Here is a 23,326-nt window from a genome sequence, read left to right on the forward strand (position 1 = left end):
AGATGCTACAACATCTTCAAGACATTATGCTAAGTGAAATATGTAGTCAAAAAGACAAGTACTGCATGATTCTACTTATATGAGAAACACAGAATAGTCAAATTCATATAGAAAGTGAAATGTTGCTTGTCAGGAACTGGAAAGAGTAAAAAATGGTGAGTTATTGTTTAATGGGTACAGGAGTTTCAGTATGAAAAGATGAAAAAACACTGGGGAAACATAGTGTTCGGTGATGGCTGCAAAAAAATGTTGTGTTAGCTTTTCATTACTGTGACCAAAATACTCAACATGAATAAGTTAAAGGATAGTTATTAACAAATTAAAGGAGATTTACTTTGACCCACAGTTACAGAGGTTTCAGTCCATGAACATCTGGCTCATTACTTTGGGCCTTAGATGAGATCAAACATCATAGCAGAAGGGCATGGCAGAGGAAAGCTGCTCAGCTCACAGCAGCTAAAGACAGAGGGAAGGAGGGGCAGAGCTCAAGTGACATTCTTACAGGGCAGCAACTTAGTGAGATCCCTATCTCAAAATAAAGTTAAAACAAACAAACAAAAAAGGCCCCCAGTGATTTGCTTCCTCCAATTAGGTCTCATCTCCTACAGTTTCCATCACCTCCAAATAGTTCATTCAAATGAGTAATTCATCAGATCATGGATCCACTGATGAGTCTAGAGACCTCATGATCCAATCATTTCTTAAAAAGCTTGACCTTTTAACACTGCTAAATTGTGGAAGAAGCCTTCAACACAGGATGGTTTTGTTTGTACTAAGGATTGAATCTGGGGGAGCTGAACCACTGAGCCATGTCCCCAGCACTTTAGGATCTCTCTGAGTTGCTAAGGCTGGCTTTGAACTCACAATCCTCCGGCCTCAGCCTCCTGGGTTACTGGGATTACAGTTGTGCACCACCAGTCCTGGCAACACAGGAGTTTTTGCCAAACACTTCATATTCAAACAATATCGAAATGTGAATACACTTAATTCCACTGAACTGTTTACTCAAAAATGGTAGTTTTAATTTAAAATGGGAAACTTTATGTAATATATATGTAATCACTTTTAGGAAGATATATATATATATATATATATATATATATATATATATATATATATATATATATATAAATAAAATACATGTATCAACTGAGGGTTTTCCCCCCAATAAAAGAGCAACATTACAACTTGTTTTTTAAAATAAAAAAGGGAGAATGAATATAACAAGTGTCGAATCTCCCTCGTTTATATTGCAGCCAACGTAGGGTCCTAAATCACAAACCAGATTATATATACCCCTGCTTAAAATCATTTACTATGGGGCTGGGGTTGTAGCTCAGAGGTAGAGCGCTCGCCTCCAACTCATGAGGCCCTAGGTTCGGTCCTCAGCACCACATAAAAAAATAAATAAATAAAAATAAAGATTAAAAAAAAAAAAACTTTACTATGTACTCATAAGCATTTGCCTTGGTATACCTCTTCAACCTGACATTTCTTATATCACAGAATTTACAAAAACAGTATCAATTGGCTATACTTCTCCAAGTATAGCAAGTGATTTCAGACTTCTATGCCAATACTTACGGATTTTCCCTTTTCCTAGAACTGAGTATAAAACCTAGTAAATCTTCATTTAAAAACAGTTCAGAAAGCAATGGAACCAGAAAATTGTTTCCCCCAAATCCCAACAAAGTTAATTCTCTAAGTATTATCCCCTTCTTGCTCTCATATAGTTATTTACCTTGTTGTTGTACTTATATTAAGTAAAATTCTTGGCATAAAAGAGTACAAAGGTAGGGGCTAGGGTTGTGGCTCAGTGGTACAGCACTCGCCTAGCACGCGTGAGGCCCTGGGTTTGATCCTCAGCAACACATATAAATAAATAAAGTAAATGTATTAAAACAAACAAAAAATACAGAATTCGGACTGGGGTTGTGGCTCAGTGGTAGAGTGCTTGCCTTGAACGTGTGAGGCACTGGGTTCAATCCTCAGCACCATATAAAAATAAACAAACAAAATAAAGGTATTGTGTACAACTACAACTAAAATATGTGTGTGTGTGTATATATATGAATATATATATTTTTTAAGAGTACAGACTAAAGTGCATCTTTTTTTTAATTTGTGTAAAGTGCTTATTAATTAATAAAGAGTACTTGTCTAGTATGCATTCAATATTAAGACTATTTTAAAAATACTCTTTGAGAACTCCTAGCTGGAGAATGATGATGGTATGCAAATTTTAAATGATAAATATTCTTGATGAGAAAGTAATAAGAACATATAATTTGCTCTAAAACTTGGGATACTTATATACTAAATTATGCTACAAAGCCTAGTTAATTTCCACTAAACTTTCAGATCTTATTAATATTTAGATTCTTTCACCTAATTTAATAATCACCTGATACTTATCTTTACTGACAGCTTATATTTGGTTGTGATATTATTATTATTATTATTATTATTATTTTGTAGAGCTAGGGATTGAACCCAAGGCCTCACATATTCTAGGCAAGTGCTCTACTACTGGGCTATATCTCCAGGCCCTTGATTGTGTGATTTTTATATGAATGGGCTAAGAAAACAGAACTGAACTGGCTAGCATGGTTAATGCTATAGTGCCCCCTGGACTGTATTCACCAAGCAAGGAGGAACTAAGATCCATCTGAAAATTTTTGAATAAAATAAGGAGTACCAACATCAGGAATACAGAAATGCCTGAAGTGCAATTTTCAACACCTTTTCATAATTATCAAAATAGTAAAGGGGCTTGGGTGGTGGCTCAGTGGCAGAGCACTTCCTAATATGTGTGAAGCATTGGGATCAATTCTCAGCACCACATATAAATAATTAAAATAAAGGTCCACTGACAATTAAAAAAAAATTTTTTTAAATAGTAAAATCTGGGGGGCTGGGGTTGTGGCTCAGTGGTAGAGCGCTTGCCTAGCATATGTGAGGCACTGGGTTTGATTCTCAGTACCACATATAAACAAATAAATGAATAAAGGTCCATCAATAACTAATAAAAAAGTTTTTTTAAAAAAATAGTAAAATTTTGAAAAGATATAGTCTAAAACATAAAAATTCATAAAAGTTTTATATATACAAATGTGTTTTTAGTAATTATAAGGTCTTTGACTCTATTCCCTAATATGTTTATTTTGCTGTCATAGATAAAAAAGATTCCATTCTAGAGGTCTCCTGTCTTTTCAGACTATAAAATGGGACTAAGAAGATATCAAAGGTCAAATTCTGATAAAATTATTCTTCAGGGTGATTTTTTTTTTTTTTTTTTTTGAGATGGGGGTTTTTGCTATATTACCCAGGCTGGCCCCAAATTCCTGGGCTCAAGTCATCTACCTGCCTCCCCACCATCCCCTGCAAACTGCTGGTATACCCCTGTACCCAGTTCCAGAGTTGTTGTTATTATTATTGTTATTACTGTGATGCTAGGAATTGAACCAGGGCCTCATGTATGCTAGGTAGTGCTCTACCACCGAGCTATATAGCCAGCCCTCAGGGTAATTTTTATAAAGGCAGAATTTGCCAGAAATTGAAAACGTTCACTAGTATTCACTTGTGAAAAGAATATTCACATCAGAACTTTTATTGTTTGCTTGTTTATTTATATTTTTCAATACTAGGACTGAACCCAGAGCCTGAAGCTCTGAGCTACATCTCCAGCCCTTTCTTTATTTTTATTTTTGAGACAGGGTCTTATTAAGTTGCCCATGCTGGTCTTGAATTTGAAATTTTTCTGTCTTGGCTTCCTAAGAGGCTGGAATTATAGATGTGTACCACCACATACAACACAAGAATATTTTATTTTAATATTAAACTCATGAGTCATAATCTGTTTATAATAGTGTTTGTAATCAACAAAACAGGAAAAATTAGGAAACATTATTTTACATTAATGTTCATTCTTTTATTTAGTACCATGATAACTTGTTTTCTCAAGCTATATATCTTTATTACAATTAAAAAGATTAGTCCTGGGCTGGAGATGTGGCTCAAGCGGTAGCGTGCTCGCCTGGCATGCGCGGGGCGCTGGGTTTGATCCTCAGCACCACATAAAAATAAAAAGACAATGTGTCCACTGAAAACTAAAAAATAAATATTAAAAAATTAAAAAGATTAGTCCTTTCTCTTAAAGAGCTCTATCTGAAATTCATAAATTATTTCCTTATATATAGTGCCTGAAAGTGATAGATTATATGAGAATACTGTTGTGAGCTACTTTTTTAGTACATCAAGAAACTTTTTAGTATGCAGGGTTGAGAGGTTACATAAGGGATCAGCTGATAAATTTTCTCTCTACCTACAAATGCTATCCAGGTAATGCTGTCCAGTCCAGTGGCTTTATACCTATACATATACTGATGATTATCAAACTCTAGATTGGAATTCTTCCTCTGAATCCAGATTTATCTCCAAACTGTCTCAATATTTCTCATGTGTCAATCTAATAGATACCTCAAACTTAATATGTCTAAAACCAATTTTGATTCCTGCTCTACTTCCAATCCCTGCACCATTTTTTTTCCTTCCTTAATCTATCACAGTTTAGGGTAGCTCCATTTTATCAGAGGTTCAGATCCAAATCTGGGAGGCATTCTTGATTACTCCCTTTCTCTTTATAACCCACATCTAATTAATCCATCAGAATATCCTTCAAATTACACCCAGTTCCAGTGCCACACCCTCACCCAGGTCACCATCATCTAACATGGACAATGACAAGAACTTCTGTATGACAGATTATGGTTAACACAACAATGAGTGATTCTGTTAAAACATTAAATGATAACCTCTCATTGCTCTATTTAAAATCTCCCAATCATTTCCCATTTTATTCAATGTAAAATGGTATAAAAACTTTGCACTGCTTGGCTCCCAACCCCTCTTCCCTGATTCTATTGCTATAGCTTTCCTAGTCTCTCTACACTAGCAGCCTGATACTAAACATATCAAGCACACTTCCATCTTGGGGACTTGCTGTTCTTTCTGACTGGATCACTACTCCTCCACATATATATAACTTAGATCCTCACATTCTTCAAGGTTCTGTTCAAAGGCTCTGCTTAAATGTCATACTAGAAAAACTTGCCCTAACTTCCCTCATCTAATACAGCACTCCCCCCATCTCAGTTTCTCAGTCCCCTCACCATGAGCTAAAAGAAGAGCCCTAGCTTCTACAGACATTATACAGTAGTTTAACTAAAGCCAACTTTTCAGCAAATACTAAAACAATTAGCTTAGTTATAATAGATAAAACCAACTCCTTACTTTTATATATTCCCCATTATGATGTTCACATTTCACACCATTATTTACAAAATTACTATTACCCATAAGAGCAAGGAACAGTATCTTACATTGCAATTCTTTAGTATCTGATAATTAATGTTTCTAGAGGAATTAATATGTACTAGGCACTGTTCTACCTGCTTTAAGCATATTAACTCATGTAATCCTCACAATGAAGGTATAAAAACTACCAATTTCATCTTCATTATAAAAATAATAAAACAGGCCTGGCACAGTGGCACACACCTGTAATCCCAGAGGCTCAGGAGGCTGAGGAAGGAGAACTTTTTAGTTCAAAGCCAGCCTTGGCAACCTAGTGAGCAACTTAAGAGCTCCTGTCTCAAAATAAAATATAAAAAGAACTAGGAATGTGGTTCAGGTGTTAAGCATCCCTGGGTTCAATCCCTGAAACCAAACAAAAAGAAAACAGACAGAAGTTGGGCAAATTGCTTACCCAAGGTTGTAGTGGTATAGACAGGATTCCAAACAACTCCAGACCCTGTATCCTTAATTATTATGCTATACTATCTCTTGGTTGACTAAACATAGAATAGAGTGCTGGGGGAGAGGGCTTAGTTACCATAATTAGAAAAAGACTCTTCAAGGGGGTTAACATCTGAGATGAAGAGTGAATTATGTACTCATAGCCAAGTGACTATGGGTAAAAGAGTCTCCCAGGCTTAAGAAATAGGCAACTAAGAAAGGACTAAGCTGGGGGGAAAGAGAGGGGGTAAAAAGGCCACAGTGTTTAATAAGCAGAGTGATGCATAGAGAGATTAAAGAGATTTTTTAAAGGTGTTTGTACATGGAGGCCTTAATAAATGCTTTAGTGAGGGGTTGGTTTTATTCCAGTGGCCCATAGAAAAAGAGTTAAATGAAGGACTGTTGCAATTAAAAGACTAATAAGAGTCATGATCCAACAGTTTCTATTGAGAACTTTCAAAATTAGTTCTCTTCACCTGAAGGACCCATGATTTTGAGGGTCTTGATTTGGGGTTTTACTGCTTTCAGGGATATGATAAGTGAAATGATAGGACATTAGCACATAATAGTGACTAGGCTCGCTGATGGATGTTGGCACTGTTCGAGTCACAGATATAAAAATGTCTGTTAAAAACAGTGTAGGTCAGCAAGCTGCAGAATCTTAGTAGCAAATACAAACACATACAGTAGCTGATGGATTGCATAGTGTGTTCAATGCTACTTTGTGGGATAGAAATTAAAAAAAGAAAATTCACCAAAACATGAAATCAATCACTTAAGGAATTGTTAAATCCCTCTAGGGAGCAATGATGGCTATTGTCCTCTCTAGGACATATTTCACAAATGCATTTATTCTGAAAATGGTATTCAGAAAACTACCAAAAGGAACACAGCAAGCCTATTAACTGGTATATTTAATATTTACATGCACAGCGTGGAAATGTACTGGGAAAAATGACTGAGCATTATCACTAGTTGGTATAATGACCATGGAAGAGTATACACAACTCCACCTTTCCTTATTTGCAAAATGTAAGAACAGAATATATATGCATTTCAATTCTTAAAACACATATGCACAATACCCTCTAAAACCCTTCATTTGATGGTACAAATCCAAAGATATAAAAAAGGTTAAATAAAAATAAGCATAAAGTTTGTTTTAATACCTTTGTATTTTAATGTATAGGTTGATAAGTATAATGAAATGTAATCAATAGTTAGCTAAAGGGGATAAAAACTCAAATTCTGAAGCTAGATGTCAAACATCTGTGTACAAAGATTTATCAAATAACTTACATTTTGAGGATATGTATATATGGAATATTAAAGATATAACAAACATTAAAAAACAAACATTGAACTCTATCACTGAGCCACATCCTCAGCCCTATTTTGTATTTTATTTAGAGACAGTGTCTCGCTGAATGGCTTAATTTGCTGAAGCTGGCTTTGAACTTAAGATCCTCCTGCCCCCAGCCTCTGGAGCTGCTGGGATTACAGGCAAGAGCCACCGTACCTGGCTTAACTGGATTTTTAATTACCCAAGTATCTGACTTTCAGTTTTAATCATTATAAAATTATGTACATAGGTGACCTTCCTGTTCTAAATTCTAAATATTATTAGTCATGATTTGGTGGAATGCTTTTTATCAAGACAAACTGGATATATAAAGGTTACATTTGGTATCAGTCAGCATTTAACATGATGAGTATGATATATCCATATTACATGTGAAGATTTATTACTTAGCCTCCCTTCAGAATTTTTTAAATGAGTATTCAAATGTACGAAGAGTTCAATAGAAATAAGTTAGTTGTATTCTATAGTGACATTATTTTCTAAGGAACAACCACTACTTGGGCTTTCTAGAGGATTCTATGCTTTGTTCATTTTCACATGTACCTATTTACAAAACTGAATTTCTTGCCTAATATTTGTATTTTAGTGTTGGGATTTTATTTTTTGTTTGTTTATGTGTTGGGGACTGAACCAAGGGTTTCATGCATCATGTTAAGCACATGCTGTATCACTGAGCTCTGTCCCAGTCCCTCTTATCTACCTTTTTTTCTTGAGGGTTGGGGGGGTACTGGGGATTGAACTCATGGACACTCAACCACTGAGCCACATCCCCAGCCCTATTTTGTATTTTATTTAGAGACAGGGTCTCACTGAGTTGTTAAGCGTCTTGCTTTTGCTGACTCTGGCTTTGAACTCACGATCTTCCTGTCCAGCCTTTAGAGTTACTGGGATTACAGGTGTGCACCACTGCATTCAGCCCCTTACCCTACCTTTTAAAAATCAAGTATTCAAGTTAGAAACAGGAGGCTATAAAAAATTGTCTCTAGTTAAAATAACCTCTTTTTCTTTTCTTCTTTTTTTGGTACTGGGTTTTGAATCCAGAGACACTTAATCATTGAGCTACATTCCCCAGGACCTTTTTATTTTGAGATAGGATCTCCCTAAGTTACTGAGGTTGGCTTTGAACTTGATATCTTCCTGCCTCAGCCTCCCAAGTGTACTACTGTGGTACCCAGCTTGATCAAACTTCTTTTATGAAATAGGATGATTTTTCTCATTACTGAAACAAAAATATCAACCCAAAATAACAATCTGAAGAACACAGAGTTAATGAATATCAAAAGTTTCAGACATCACATTTGAGTATGTTTTCTGTAAGAATACTCCTTCTTACCTGATGAAGAACTTCCAGAGTAACGGGATAAAAGAGGTTTTCAATTATTATTCGGAGCACAGGGCTCTGTCCAGGTAGGACTGTGCCTTCATTGGAAGGAGCTCCAGGAAGGGCCAGGTTTCCTGACTGGACAGCACTGACAGCCTGCAATGCAGCTTGGGCTCTCTAGAGAACAATCCAAAATCAGGCTTTTTATTATATAAAAGCATTTAAATGAATCTTAAAAGCCAGCTGATAGAAAACAATATGAAATAAGATAGTTAAATCATCCCCCACTTTATCTAGATGCATATAGCCTAAGTTCTGAATCGGTCAAAAATCCAACAAAGACCTATCTTATCACATTGATACAGTACTTAATATTGCTTAAGTTTACTTGATACAATTTGTATTTCCTAATTTTTAAAAGACAATGAGGAAGAAAAGAGCAAAGATCATGTAATAATCACTCAAGTCCCTCTTCTTCACTCTATTCCTTTCTATTCTCAAATAATTCAAGCATCTGGGTGGCATAAAATAAGTGTAAACAAGGAGAAAAAGGGGTGTGGTGGCCCAGAGTGGGGAAAAGAGGCCATTCATATAGGTAGGCATCCTAACATGAAGCATCAGAGCCTAAGAAAGGTGAGGAAAGCATCCATATGGCAGAGCGGCCTGGTAAGGGGAAACTTAGCCCAAAAGTAAAGTAAGGAAGGATCTGTGTGGGGAATGGTTCAGTGTTGAAGATCAGAACCTGAGAAACATAAGAAGAGTAAAGAAGGCATACAGAGGAAGGGGTACCTGGCCAAGACCATCAGAGCCCAAGGAGAGTTGAGAGGGATCCATATGGTATAGGTAGTCAAGATATGAAGACAGCCTAAGCAGGTAAAGAGGAGGTCCAGGGAAGTGGGTGAGCTGGTATGAAGTCAAGAGCCTGAAGAGGCTAAAAAAAGTCATTCAGGGCTGGGGATGTGGCTCAAGCGGTAGTGCATTCGCCTAGCATGCATGAGGCACTGGGTTAGATTCTCAGCACCACATAAAAATAAGATATTGTATCCACCTAAAACTAAAATATATATATATTAAAAAAAAAAGTCATTCAATGGAAGGACAGCCCGGCAAGTTGCTAAAAATCATTCTCCATTAAAAAGAAACAAGGGAATCTAAAAAATAGCTGCTAATTCCAGAGCTGAGGCAGGAAAAGCACAAGATAAATGTGAAATGTTTTTGTTTCTATGGTGTTTTTCTTGTTGTTTTTGCCAGAATATAAGAAATATTGAAAGAATGGTAGAGATCTGTCAAAAGGATATAGAGGCCAACATGAAGGGGGGTTCCTACTGATCAAATGTGAGACATTTTGTGGATTAAAATAGTAATAATTATACAAAAAATAATCCATGAAACAAAACAGGAACTCTGAAGTTCATGGTAAAAATTGAGTAATGAACAGTATGTTTACAATGTCTTAAAATACCTGCCCACAGAGGTTGGGGTTGTGGCTCAGTGGTAGAGCACTTGCCTGGCATATGTGAGGCAGTGGGTTCAAAACTCAGCACCACATAAAAATAAATAAATAAAAAGGTATTGTATCCATCTACAACAACAAAAAATATTAAAAATAAAAAAAAACCTGCCCATAAAGTCCTATTCCCCCCGCCCTTTTTTTTCAGTGCTGAGAATGGAATCCAGGACCTTGTACATGTTAGGCAGGTGCTCTACTACTGAGCTACATCTCCAACCCTATTCCTCCCTCTTTTTAAGTACAGTTGGTCTTCTGTGTCTGTGGGTTCTGTGTCCAACTATGAATTGAAAAATACTCAGAAAAAACCTGCATCTGTATTGAACATAAACAGGCTTTCCTTGTCATTATTCCTTGAACAGTACAATGTTACAACTATTTACATAGCACTTATATTGTAAAAGATACAGCGATCTCTAGGTGATTTCAAGAATATGGAAGTATGTGTGGAAGTAAATAACTTGAACATCCTTGAATTCTGGTATTGGGAGGGGTCCTGGAAACAATTCCCCTGAGTACTAAAGGGCAACTATAATAACTTGACGGCAGAGAAGCCTGTCAAATACCAGCCTAATGAAGAGACAGAGGAGCACACGATCAGTAAAGGAACAAATTGAAAATGTATGCTACCTGAAATTACACAATAAGAAGAAAAGAGTATTACTTCTGTGGCGTACCTATAAAAGATACTTACCCTGAATCGAAACATGAAAAAACATCAGACAAACTCAAATTGAGGGACATTCTAGAAAATAAATTGCCTATAATTTTCAACAGTATCAAGGGCATGAAAGTCCTTTTTTATTTTTTTTAATGTTTATTTTTTAGCTTTAGGAGGACACAATATCTTTATTTTACATTTATGTGGTGCTGAGGATTGAAGCTAGTGCCTCGCGCATGCTAGGCGAGCGCTCTACCACTGAGCCACAACCCCAGCCCCTGAAACTCCTTTTTTAAATTTGACTTTTTTAATTTTTAAAATAAAACTTTTAAAAATTTGACTCCTTCAAAATTTAATTTATTAAATTATTCAAAAAATGCAGTAGGCTGGATGCGGTGGTGCCTATAATCCCAGCTGCTCAGGAGGCTGAGGGCAGGAGGATCGCAAGTTCAAAGCCAGCCTCAACAAAAGCAAGGCACTAAGCAACTGAGTGAAATCCTGTCTCTAAATATAATACAAAAAAAAAAAAAAACACCCTACATATACACATACATACATACATACATACATACATACAATGGGGCTGGTGATGTGACTCAGTGGTCAAGGGCCCCAAGTTCAATCCTCAGTACCCTCCCACCAAAAAAAGTAGGACAAAGGAGGGAAAATTAAAGGAAAAAAGCATGGTTAATGATTACTAAAATTAAATGAATGCTTTCAATGAATCTTTTGCTCCATACTTATCATTTCTTAAGGTGATGATATCTGAATGATAAAATAAAAAATTCTACCACTTTAATGTCACTTTAATTTTTACATATCACAGTTGCAATTTTAAACATCACGATACTTTTTTGTATGTAAATCATAAATTCAAACTGAGGGACATTCTAGAAATTAAACTGCATGTAATTTTCAACAATGTCAAGGACATGACATTTCTTGTTTTCTTTTCATGATTCTAATTTTTAGTTACTGTTTACTATTTATTATACCATGTGAGATATTTGAGTTTTCACCATTTTGCTTTAAGTAATAAATACCTGTCTGAAAATCGGAAGTCTTTCATTTTCTATACACTTAACATTTAAACAAATTTCACTTTTAACTTGTATATATTCTTTTTCCCCCTTTTAAAAAACATGCTGTGGAAGTGAGCACTATCCCTTTTGAAATTACTTGCATACAAACATTTTTTATACCACACACAGATTTTTAGGTATCAAATGATACACAAACTGCTAAATGTTCAGTTTCCAAAGCAGCAGCATCTTTGAGAAGGTATGAATAATTATTTGAATATTTTGTATCATTAATTCTTAAAACCATGCTTTTAGGCAGACAATTAATTGTAATGGGATATTGGCCACCTCAATCTCACTTCAATTCAAACATGGCAGTTTATCTCATCTATTTTACACTGTTCTCCCCAGTAAGATTTTATTGAAAAGCAAGAGTGGTACTGCTTTTAACAATTGAAAACTGATTCAGACTTCCATGTTGGATCCACAGTTGGTGATGTCTTTATGGTTTATATATGAGGTGTCCTCCAAATGCCGATGTGTGAGACAACGCAGGAATGTTCAGAGGTAAAATGATTCAATTATGAAAGCTGAAAACTAATCAGTGGGTTAATCTATTTGACAGATTAATAATTTAGAAGGACTAACATACTAGGTTAACTGTGGGCAACTAGGGTGTGGCTGGAGGAAACAGGTCACTGAGGACATGCCTTTTGAGTTTATATTTTGTCCTCTATGCCCTAACCTCTCTCTTCTTCCTGGCTGACATGAGCCGAGCAGCTTCCTACCACCACATCCTTCTGCCAAGATGTTCTGACTTACCTCTAACCCAGAACAATGGAGTGGTCAACCAAGGACCAAATCTCTGAAACCATAAGTCAAAATACGAACTTTTCCTTCTCTCAGTTGTTCTGGTCAGGTATTTGGTAAAGTGACAAAAAGATGACTGACACACAATGGCAGAGGGAAATGAATCAATCAATTAAAAGACCCAGAACTGACACAGGGGTTAGAATTAGGAAGTCAAAGCAATGAAATTAGTTGTTATAACTCTATTCCACACACTCGAAAAGTTATGCAGAGTGCTTGCCTAGCATGCACAAGGTCCTGGGTTCAATCCCCAACACTACAAAAGAAAAAAGTTGAGCAGAGGCTTGGAAGACATAAAAACAGTGCTATCCAACAGACTCCTGGGATTGTAGAAATGTGATTGCTATGCTATCCTATGATAGCAAGAGGCTAGTGAGCATCTGAAATGTAGCTATTACAACTCAGAAACTGAATTTTTAAATTTAGTCACATATAGCTACTGGTTGCCATGTTGGACATCACAGTTCTAGAGGATCTCTGGGAAAAGACAGCATCCTAGGGAGGTTTTAAGTATAATAACTGTCCCTATTCCTCTTAGATTAAAATGATTACTTTTTTTTTTTCAGTACTGACAATTGAACTCAGAGCCCCACATGATAGGAAAGCACTCTGCCATTGAGATACATTCCCAGCCCTGTTTAAATTTTATTTTGAGACAGAGTTTCACTAAGTTGCCTCTACAGACCTGGAACTTGTAATCGTCCTGCCTCTGCCTCCCAAGCTCTTAAGATTACTACCCCAAGCTAATGGGAAATGATTTTTAAATATCTGGGAAACGAATTCTCTGGAACAATTATACTATTAAAAAGGAAACAGTAAAATTGGAAAAGCAACAAAGATTTTATTGTCAGAACAGGGACATATATTTCACATAACTATAAAGAAGCCTAGATAATGTGAAAAGCACAGTTCTAGAATCAAGAAGATAAAATTAGGGCTGGGGATGTGGCTCAAGCAGTAGCGCGCCTGCCTGGCATGTGTGGGGTGCTGGGTTCGATGCTCACACCACATAAAAATAAAATAAAGATATTGTGTCCACCTAAAACTAAAAAATAAATATTTTTTTTTTAAAAAGAAGATGAAATTAACATATAGTAAATGTACACAGTCAAGTGTTTGGTTTAATAATTTTTGAGGGAACATTTTAAGGGCAAATTTTCCTAAAGTCATCTCTGAAGATTTATACTTTTACCCATGTGATTGAAAAAAAAATATATAAACGACTGCCATTAACATAATCACCTCTCAAATGTTATGCTTCAGGATATGATCTGAATATTTTTAAAAATTTTTAAAATGTCTTTTAAATAAGGGACCCCAAAGTATTTGATATTCACCTGACTAACAAGTTATGTCCATGAGCTGGAAAAGAAGTCACGTGCAGATATGTGCAGTTCAGAGAATAATGAAAGAAACACTAATCTATTAACTTCCTGGGACTGTCATAATAAAATGAAATATGGTACATTTTATATATATAAAAAGGTACCATCTACTTTGACTTCAGTTTGGTGTTGGACTTTGAATAAAAGAAATCTCAATTACATTTTATCAAACATTAATGCACAAAGATTGCACAAAAGTAATAAAATGGAAAGGGTATCAGGAAGAAATCCAAGCTATCTAAGAATAAAGTAGGTCATTTGGGTGGCTCTGGTTGCCAAGCAACTGGTATTTCTGTTTCCCATTGGAATAATTTAATCATTAAAAAGTTTTACTAAACTATTTTTTCTTCTTCAAGATTTATACTTGAATTTATACTTTATAATTTATAACATATTCAGAAACACACTAATGGGAAAACTGTAAGATTTATATAAAGGAAAACTTAAAAAACTTTACTGAAAGACGTAAAAGAAAACAATGTAACTTCTTCCTCTAAAGGATCACAGAGAAATAGAAATGTGTTAGTTATTCCCAAATTAATCTACAAAATCTATCCTATTCTAATTGTGTTTTTTAAGGAGCATGTATTACCAAAATAATTCTGTGATATATCTGGAGAAATCAAAAATATTGATGTTAATTTCTGGAGAGGGTATATTATCCTATAATATACTAAGTTATAGTATGCGCTGAAGCAGGAATGGAATAGAATGGAAGCTAGTCCAGTTAGAGACGGAGTACATGCCATGTGAGCAGCACACACGAGGATAGACCAAGCCATGCAAGCAGAATGCAGACATGTCTAATGAGGGTGTCTGTCTGTTTATATGTATATGCATAGCATATCGATAGAAAAACTAGAATATGATAAAGAATAAGTTTCACATCAGAGAATAGTAAGTAGGTTATTAAAATAACAATGTTTGGGGCTGGGACTGTAGCTCAGTGGCAGAGTGCTTGCCTAGCATGCATGAAGCACTGGGTTCAATCCTCAGCACCACATACAAATAAGAAATAAAATAAAGGCATTCTGTCCATCTACAACTATAAAAAGTTAAAAACAATAACAACAACAACAACAATGTTGCCCTTATTCCCCACATCAAAAAACTTCCTAATAGAACAAAGATTTAAACATCAAAATAAAAGGAACCAAAACATGAAAATATTAGCATATTGCTTGTTTGTTTAAATCTTGGTGTGCTAGGTTTTTCTGAGCATGGTACCAAAGTCAGACTGCATCATGACAATCTTAACAAGAGTTTTTACTATACATATAAAAAATATTTTTAAAACACATAAGCAAAAACATTTATAGGAACAGAAAGTAGAATCGTAGACAGAGGCTGATGGGAAGAATAAGTGGGAAGTTATTATTTAATGGATAGGAAATTTCAGTTTTAGATGATGAATATGTTTTAAAGATCAGTGGTGGTGGTGGGTTATCCAATAATGTGAACGTGCTTAATGCCACTAAAGTACACATTTAAAAATGGCTGAATAATTTGGCACTAGATATATATATATTTTCTTAATATTTTTTATTAGTCATTGATGGATATTTATTTATTTATATGTGGTACTGAGATCAAACCCAGTGCCTCATACATGTTAGGCAAGCACTCTACCATGGAGCCACAATCCCAGCCCGATATTTAAAAACAAATTTTAAATGGGAGGAAATGGCATAAATAGAAATCACTATAAATAAATATATTTAAAATGATCAGGAGTGATGGGAGGGGAGGGGAGAGGAAGGGGGGAAAGGAAGGACAGCAGAATAAAATAGTCATTATTATCTCTGTATGTATATACGTGGCTGCATGACCAATGTGATTCTGCAACCTGTACACTCAGAAAAATGAGAAATTATACCCTATCTGATTCAAATGTATGATATGTCAAGATCATTGTACTATCATGTATAACTAATTAAAACAAATTTAAAAATTTTTTTTAAAAAAAATGATTAGAGCTGGGATTGTGGCTCAGCGGGAGAGTGATTTCCTCGCACGTATGGGGCACTGGGTTCGATCCTCAGCACCATATAAAAATAAATAAATAAATAGAATAAAAGTATTGTGTCCATCTGCAACTAAAAAAATATTTTTAAAAATGATCAAATAAAAGTAAAACAATAAGTTATAATTTCTCACCTATCATATTAACAAAGATAAGCAGGAAAACCACTTGCTTATACATTATCAAGAGCACCCTAAATTGGCATATAATCTTTTACAGCAAGCATTCATGCAACATATTGAAATATAAAATATAATCTAATAATATAATGTTGGAAGTGTGCTAAAATATGTTCTTGGAGTACTATTTGTAAACGCATTAAATAGGAAACAACTTCAATGTCTAAGAAAAAGTAATTGGATATACGATGGCTTTCCTCTATAGAGGAATAATAGGCAATCATTGAAAACTTATGAAGTACCTCTGATTTGTGGTTATGAAACCATGTGCATAACATATAGAGAAAAAAAATAAAAGGTTTCTAAACATCAGAATTCCATTTGTACAAAATAGATAACACAGACACCAGAAAATGGAAGGGCACATACTAAAATATTAGGTCTACTACTTATTAGTTATCTCTGGGCAACTAGATGATTTTTTTTTCTTTTACTTTTCTAGATTGAGTGTTTTACCATGTATACATATTGTAACTGTCATTTATAAAGACAATTTTTTCATTTTACAAAATCAATTCTAAGCCCTGGGGATACAGCTCAGTGATAAAGATCATGCAAAGGCAAGGCCCCAGGTTCAAACCCCATCATACGTGTGGTGGGTAAAATAAATTAAATGAAATCTATTCTATTTTAAAATATCAAATGCTGCCAGATGCGGTGGAATCCATCTGTAATCCCAGGTACTCCAGAGGCTGAGCCAGGAGGATCTCAAGTTCAAGATCAGCCTCAGAAACTAGGGGAAACCTGTCTCAAAGTAAAAGGACGTAGGATGTAGCTCAGTGGTAAAGCACCACTAGGTTCAATTCCCAGTACAAAAAGAAAGAAAGAAAAATCAAATACTGCACTTATTCTAGTTTATATTATATGCCCTATGTCTTAAAACAAGGATTATGTGTAGGAAATGCCCATTGTGATCAATGTGGAAAACTAAAACTCAATAAATTTAAATACAGTTTGCATTGTAATGCCTTTCAACACAGAATCAAAGACTTTTAAGTTCTTTGTATAGAGCAAGAATATAGAGGCCAAATATGCTCTTTACATAATAAAAACCCACTTAAAAACTACTTGCTTTGTAGATAAAATTTTCCTATCTTTAAGTAACTTCAAATTACCACTTTTAACTATTTAAAAATTAACCTGGAAGGACACAAAAGACTCAATATGAAGTACATTAAAATAAAAATAGAAAAGTAAGGTAATAAACATTGATAGACTACATTCCACATTCATCTTAAGGAGTCAAAAATCACTTAATTCTAAATACATTCTCATTAACATCTTATATAAGTTACTCAACATTACAATATAAGCATCACACTCAACTTCTCAAATCCTTTGCTATAAATTCTGTAAAAAGGAGGAATTAAAATGAATGACTTTCTAAAGTTCCTTTCAGATTTGAAATGTTAAGAGGTTCATAACTATAGAAAATTAATTTTAAGTTATGATATCATATATTTTTACTCCTATTTTTAAAGATGTCTTAAATACTTACAGCTTGATTAGGCAGATTGTCAGTCTTAAGTTCTCTGTGATTGGAATACTGAATATAAACTGGCTGGCTTCGAAGTTGAGGAGTAACAGGAGTGTAATAATTCACCATAGTAACTGCAGCTTCCTCAGAAGCCATTTCTAAGAAAGCCTGCAACAAGCATAAGAAGGTAAGGGGGAAAGTTCATCTTTTTTAATAAGACAGTTCACTATTTATCATTCTAACTCACTCTAAAACTCATGCATTCTCAACAGAAATAATATTTCCTCAAAAAGACGAAAAATCTTTTGTTTCAAAGTATATCATGGATGGTAAGTAGAAATGTATTGGAAAAGTTGGGTTTGAGAAAGGTTTGGACTTGAGAAACTGTCAGTTGATTAAATAATTTCATGTGTTTTATCTTCCTATTATTTTTGCTTCTTCTAAAATTTAAAAACAATTAAAAAGGTTAAAATAAATATATAAATCAACATTATAAATGGATGTTTTCAGAGACTGTGATTTAATAGTTTTCTGTGAAAACTTTGGGGCTAATGGGCTATATTCTACATCAAGATATTGAAATTTCATGAGGCAATAAGGAATTTTTTTTTTAAGTCTCAAATGTCCTTTAGAGGAAAAAAGGAAGGAGAGAGCATTGTACTAACTATTTAAATTCTTATGTTTTTTTTTTCTTTCCTTTTCTTTTGGTGGTGGTTGTGAAACAACAGCACAAATAAAATTAAACGGAGCATCCATTTTTCAATAGTTATTATTTCATACTTTGCCAACTAGAAACCAACTTATCTGATCTGATAGCAAGAATGAGAGTTGTCAAGACTTGGTAGAAAGGGAACCTATTCTAGCTATTACAATTTCGATAACTTAGAGGTCATTAACACCTCTGAATCTTAGATTTCCTCATCTAAAATATGAAGTACTGGGCTGGGGATGTGGCTCAAGCCGTAGCGCGCTCGCCTGGCATGTGTGCGGCCCAGGTTCGATCCTCAGCACCACATACAAACAAAGATGTTGTGTCCACTGAAAAACTAAAAAATAAATATTAAAAACTCTCTCTCTTTAAAAAAAAAAAAAAAAAAAGTTGTTAAAATATGAAGTACTGCCCAATATGATCTTTAAGTCTCCTCACATTTTAGGTAGAATTCCTGTTAAGTGATCAGTCTGAGATTTTACAGGAAAGAAATATTGGAAAGCATCTTTTTCAAGTGGTGGTGCCCAGAATTAAATTGTACTTACTTTACAAATATGTTCTCAATCAACACCCATGTTACACTTTGAAACAAAAGTTACATGTAAGTACTCAGAGTTCTTTTCCCTATTTTATATATTTATATTATATGCTTATACACATGCACACACATAAACACTATATCTACACATCTGTATGTTACATATATTTCTTGTGTGGCATCATAATAAATTACTACTGATCAAAGTCAACACAAACCTCTAGTAAGATAACCCAACTATTTTTTCACTATAAAACATTTAATTAGCAAGCACACAGCAACCACTTCGACTTATGTCTAAAACACTTAAAATTTATAAAATATACATTTATTAACAATAAAATTTACTGAACACAGAAAATGGCAAATATCTATAAATCCAACTATGCCTTTGTTTATAGTTATCTTAACTGTCAGATGTTTTCATATGAAGTCCAGTAAAGGAATATCAACTATATAAATGTTAAATATGATGTATAATGGTATCAACCAAATGTCACAACTAAACCAATTAGATGTTTCAAATTAACAATAATTTCCCAAGAGGTAGTTATGTTAGCCAATGAGGGTGAATCAAATATCACAAGTCAAGAAATCAATTCACAATAAACATAAAATTCCACTATCTTTAAAGAGATAAAAGTGTCTTCAAGTCATTATACATCTAAAAGATATAAACGTCCATGATATTCTTTAAAGTATCGGTAATAGACTTTTTCTAATATTTATAAGACAGGAGTATAAAAATGATTAAGGCAAGGAAAAAAAAAAGCTGGGATTCAAACTCAAAAGCTTCTTCTCAGCAAAAAAAAAAAATAATAATAATCAGTGAGGTGAACAGAGAGCCTACAGCTTGGGAGCAAATTTTTACCACACATACATCAGATAGAGCACTAATCTCTAGTATATATAAAGAACTCAAAAATCTTAACACCAAAAAAACAAATAATCCAATCAATAAATGGGCCAAGGAACTGAACAGATACTTCTCAGAAAGTGATATACAACCAATCAACAAATACATGAAAAAGTCTTCAACATCTCTAGCAATTAGATAAATGCAAATCAAAACTAATATTTTATCTCACTCCAGTCAGAATGGCACCTATTAAGAATACAAATAACAGTAAGTGTTAGCGAGGATGTGGGGAAAAGGGCACACTCATACACTGCTGTTGGGACTGCAAAATGGTACAGCCAATATGGAAAGCAGTATGGAGATTCCTTTGAAAACGTGGAATGGAACCACCTTTTGACCCATCTATCTCACTCCTGGATTTATAACAAAAGAACTTAAAAGCAGCATACTACTGGGACACAGCCACATCGATGTTTATTGCAGCACAATTCACAATAGCTAAATTGTGGATCCAACCTAGGTACCCTTCAGTAGATGAATGGATAAAGAAAATGTGATATATATATATATATATATACAATGAAATATTACTCAGAAATAAAAGAGAATAAAATCATAGCATTTGCAGGAAAATGGAGTTGGAGAATATAAAGCTAAGTGAAGTAAGCCAATCCCAAAAAACCAAAATGCCAAGTGTCTTCTCTGATATAAGGATGCCGATTCATAATGGGGATGAGGAGAGAGCATGGGAGGAATAGACGAACTTTAGATAGGTCAAAGGATAGAGAAGGGAAGGGGAGCAAAGGGGTGGGAAAGATGGTGGAATGAGATGGACATCATTACCCTAAGTACATGTATGTAAACACATATGGTGTGACTCTACTTTGTATTCAACCAGAGACATGAAAAGTTGTGTTCTATTTGTGAAACATGAATTGAACTGCACTCTGCCATCTCATATAACTTATTAGAATAAATAAAATTTTAAAAAACTTTTTAAAAAGAAAAAAAGCTATGGCAATAGTTTCTACCTGGTTTTTAATCGCCATTCAATAAAGAATTTGTAAACATTATTCCAATAATATTCTCCATAAGGGAAGAAAGTATATTTTTACTAACTCTTTGCTGAGTGTTAAGAAATAGTTCAATTTCTAACATCAGTCACATAAAGAAAAAGTTTAACAATGTCTTTGGAATATGCGAGTCTTGTCATAGGAAGGGTTTTTTTCCCCCCCTAGAGTATACAGAATCTAGACTTTTATATGTAAAAATAAATTTCTCACATGAAATCCAGTAATCATTTAAGATTTTCCAAAGTATCTAGTCAAAGAATTTAGTCTTCATCATGTGGGGTGGAGAGACAACTAAAAGTCATTGCCCGGAGGACTTAAAATAGCCCCTCTCTTCCCCCATCATTCCAAATGCTCTGGGAAAGGTTATAGCCCATAATCATGAAGTGTATTACTAAATAGGTATTTTCTAAACAGGATTTATGATTTAAGAAAAAGGTAATGAACAGGTACAGTTAGCTTACAGATAAACCCCAGAATAAACAGTAAAGACAAGAAAAAACAATTGTGACCTTGCCTACTGCCTATCAAAACCAATATTAGAGATGATCATGATTGCTTTTTTCAAATCACACAGACCACAGGATTCCCAGCAGTAGCAACTCTTGTTTAACTCTTGTTAAATAATAAAGATTTAAGCCCCCATGTACTAGTCTCCAATAGATGTAAGAAATGTGCACACATGAAGAATACATACGAGAGCATGTTTATAACCTCTCTGAATCTTAGTAACCTCATCTGAATTAAGTGGGGATATTAATCAAGCAGTTTACTAGAGGAGGACTGAATCAGACATGATCCAATCACTTTCATACCCACACTTGACTATTTATTTTTTAGGTACCAGGAATTAAACCCAGGGACACTTAACTACTGAGCCTCATCCCCGGCCCTTTATGTATTTTACTTAGATACAGGGTCTTGCTCAATTGCTTAGGGCCTCACCAAGTTGCTGAGGCTGGCTTTCAACTCACAATCCTTCTGCTTCAGCTTCCTGAGCCGCTGGGATTATAGGTGTTCAACACAGCAGCTGGCTCTATTTATTTATAAGTGTAGTCATGCTTCTAAAACTTTTATTTACAAAAAGAAGCAACAGTGACATATCACAATGTACTATAAATTTTATAGTCTAGATTCCATGCCTCCTTTCTATAATAATGCTTAGCACTAAAGATTTTCAGGATAATCAAAAAAGTGGAAAGAACTGAAGAATACATCCCAGTGAGGTCTCATTTTGGAACAAGAAAGCACACAATCATTAAAATCAATATAACAAGTATTATATTTTTGTTATGGTCATGAGAGAATCAAATTTTCTTAGTTATTTTCAGAAAACTTATTTTTTTCAGGACATTGAAACAGGCAAAAAATTTTGGGTTATAATCCAAAAAAGCAAAAATCATACAAATGAGATTAGATCAAGTTTTTAAAAAGCATCTGCAAAGCAAAGGAAATTATGAACAATATCTATAATATATAAGGAACTCCAAAAACGCAATAGCAAAAAAGAAAAAAATTAAATAATTGACAATAGACCTAAACAGATATATCTCAGAAGGAGACATACAAATAGCCAAAGGCATCTTAAAAATGTTCAACATCAGGGCTGGGGTTGTGGCTCAGTGGTACAGTGCTCACCTAGCACGTGCAGGGCCCTGGGTTCAAGCCTCAGCACCACATAAAAATAAAAAAATAAAAGATATTGTGTCCAACCACAACACAAAAAATAAAATATTAAAAAAAAAGTTCAACATCAAAGAAATGCAAGCTGAAAAAAAAAAAAAAATGAGAGGCCAGGCTACCTCACTCCATTATCAAAAAATAACAAGCGCTGGCAAGAATGTGGAGAAAAGAGAATGCCTGTACACTTGTTGGTTGGAATGTAAATTAGCACACTCATTATGGAAATCAGTATAGAGATTACTTTAAAAATTAAAACAGAACTATCATATGATCTAGCAATCCCACTACCGAGTATATATCCAAAGGAAAGGAAACCCATATGTCAAAGACATCTGCACTTCCATGTTTATTGCAGCACTATTCACAATAGTCAAGAAATAGAAATAACCAAAGCATCCATCAAAGGATGGATGTATAAAGAAAATGTGAAACATACATAATGGAATACCATCTAGCCATAAAAAAGAATGAAATTCTGCCATTCGTGACAACACAGATGGAACTAGAAATCATTATGTTAAATGAAATACACCAGGCACAGAAAACAAGTACTGAATGATCTTGTGGAATATAAAAAACTGAACTCACAAGCTGAGTGGAACAGTGGTTAACAGAGGGTGGAGAGTGTAGGGGAAGAAGATATGGGGAAAGGCTGATCAGTGGGTGGGTATTAAGTTATTGTAAGTAGAAATAAGAAGTTCTGGTGTGCTATATTGAACAGTAGGGTGACTACAGATAATGATAATGTGCAGTATATTTCAAAAAGCTAGAAGAAATGATTTTAAATGTTTTCACCATAAAGAAATGATCAATCAGGAAATATGCTTAATCTGATTTAAACAACACACAACATATACATGTAC

The 23,326-nt window shown here is 34.5% G+C and overlaps 1 protein-coding gene across 5 annotated transcripts in view; it reads right to left on the reverse strand.

Annotated features, from left to right (window-relative positions):
• The window catches only part of Ptbp3 (polypyrimidine tract binding protein 3), a 97,197-nt gene that overhangs the window by 30,068 nt on the left and 43,803 nt on the right, over nucleotides 1-23,326 (reverse strand). For all 5 annotated transcript variants that reach the window (XM_046451610.2, XM_046451609.2, XM_046451607.2 and 2 more), the window contains 2 exons: nucleotides 17,626-17,772; nucleotides 8,493-8,657 (listed from right to left, as the gene is read on the reverse strand). In XM_046451610.2, the coding sequence (XP_046307566.1) occupies nucleotides 8,493-8,657; nucleotides 17,626-17,772 (312 nt within the window). The remainder of the gene's footprint in view (nucleotides 1-8,492; nucleotides 8,658-17,625; nucleotides 17,773-23,326) is intronic.

Source organism: Marmota monax, unplaced genomic scaffold, assembly GCF_021218885.2.
Source record: "Marmota monax isolate L192 unplaced genomic scaffold, Marmota_monax_Labrador192_F-V1.1 WCK01_AAM20220418_F8-fsc00020, whole genome shotgun sequence".
Lineage (NCBI taxonomy): Eukaryota > Metazoa > Chordata > Mammalia > Rodentia > Sciuridae > Marmota > Marmota monax.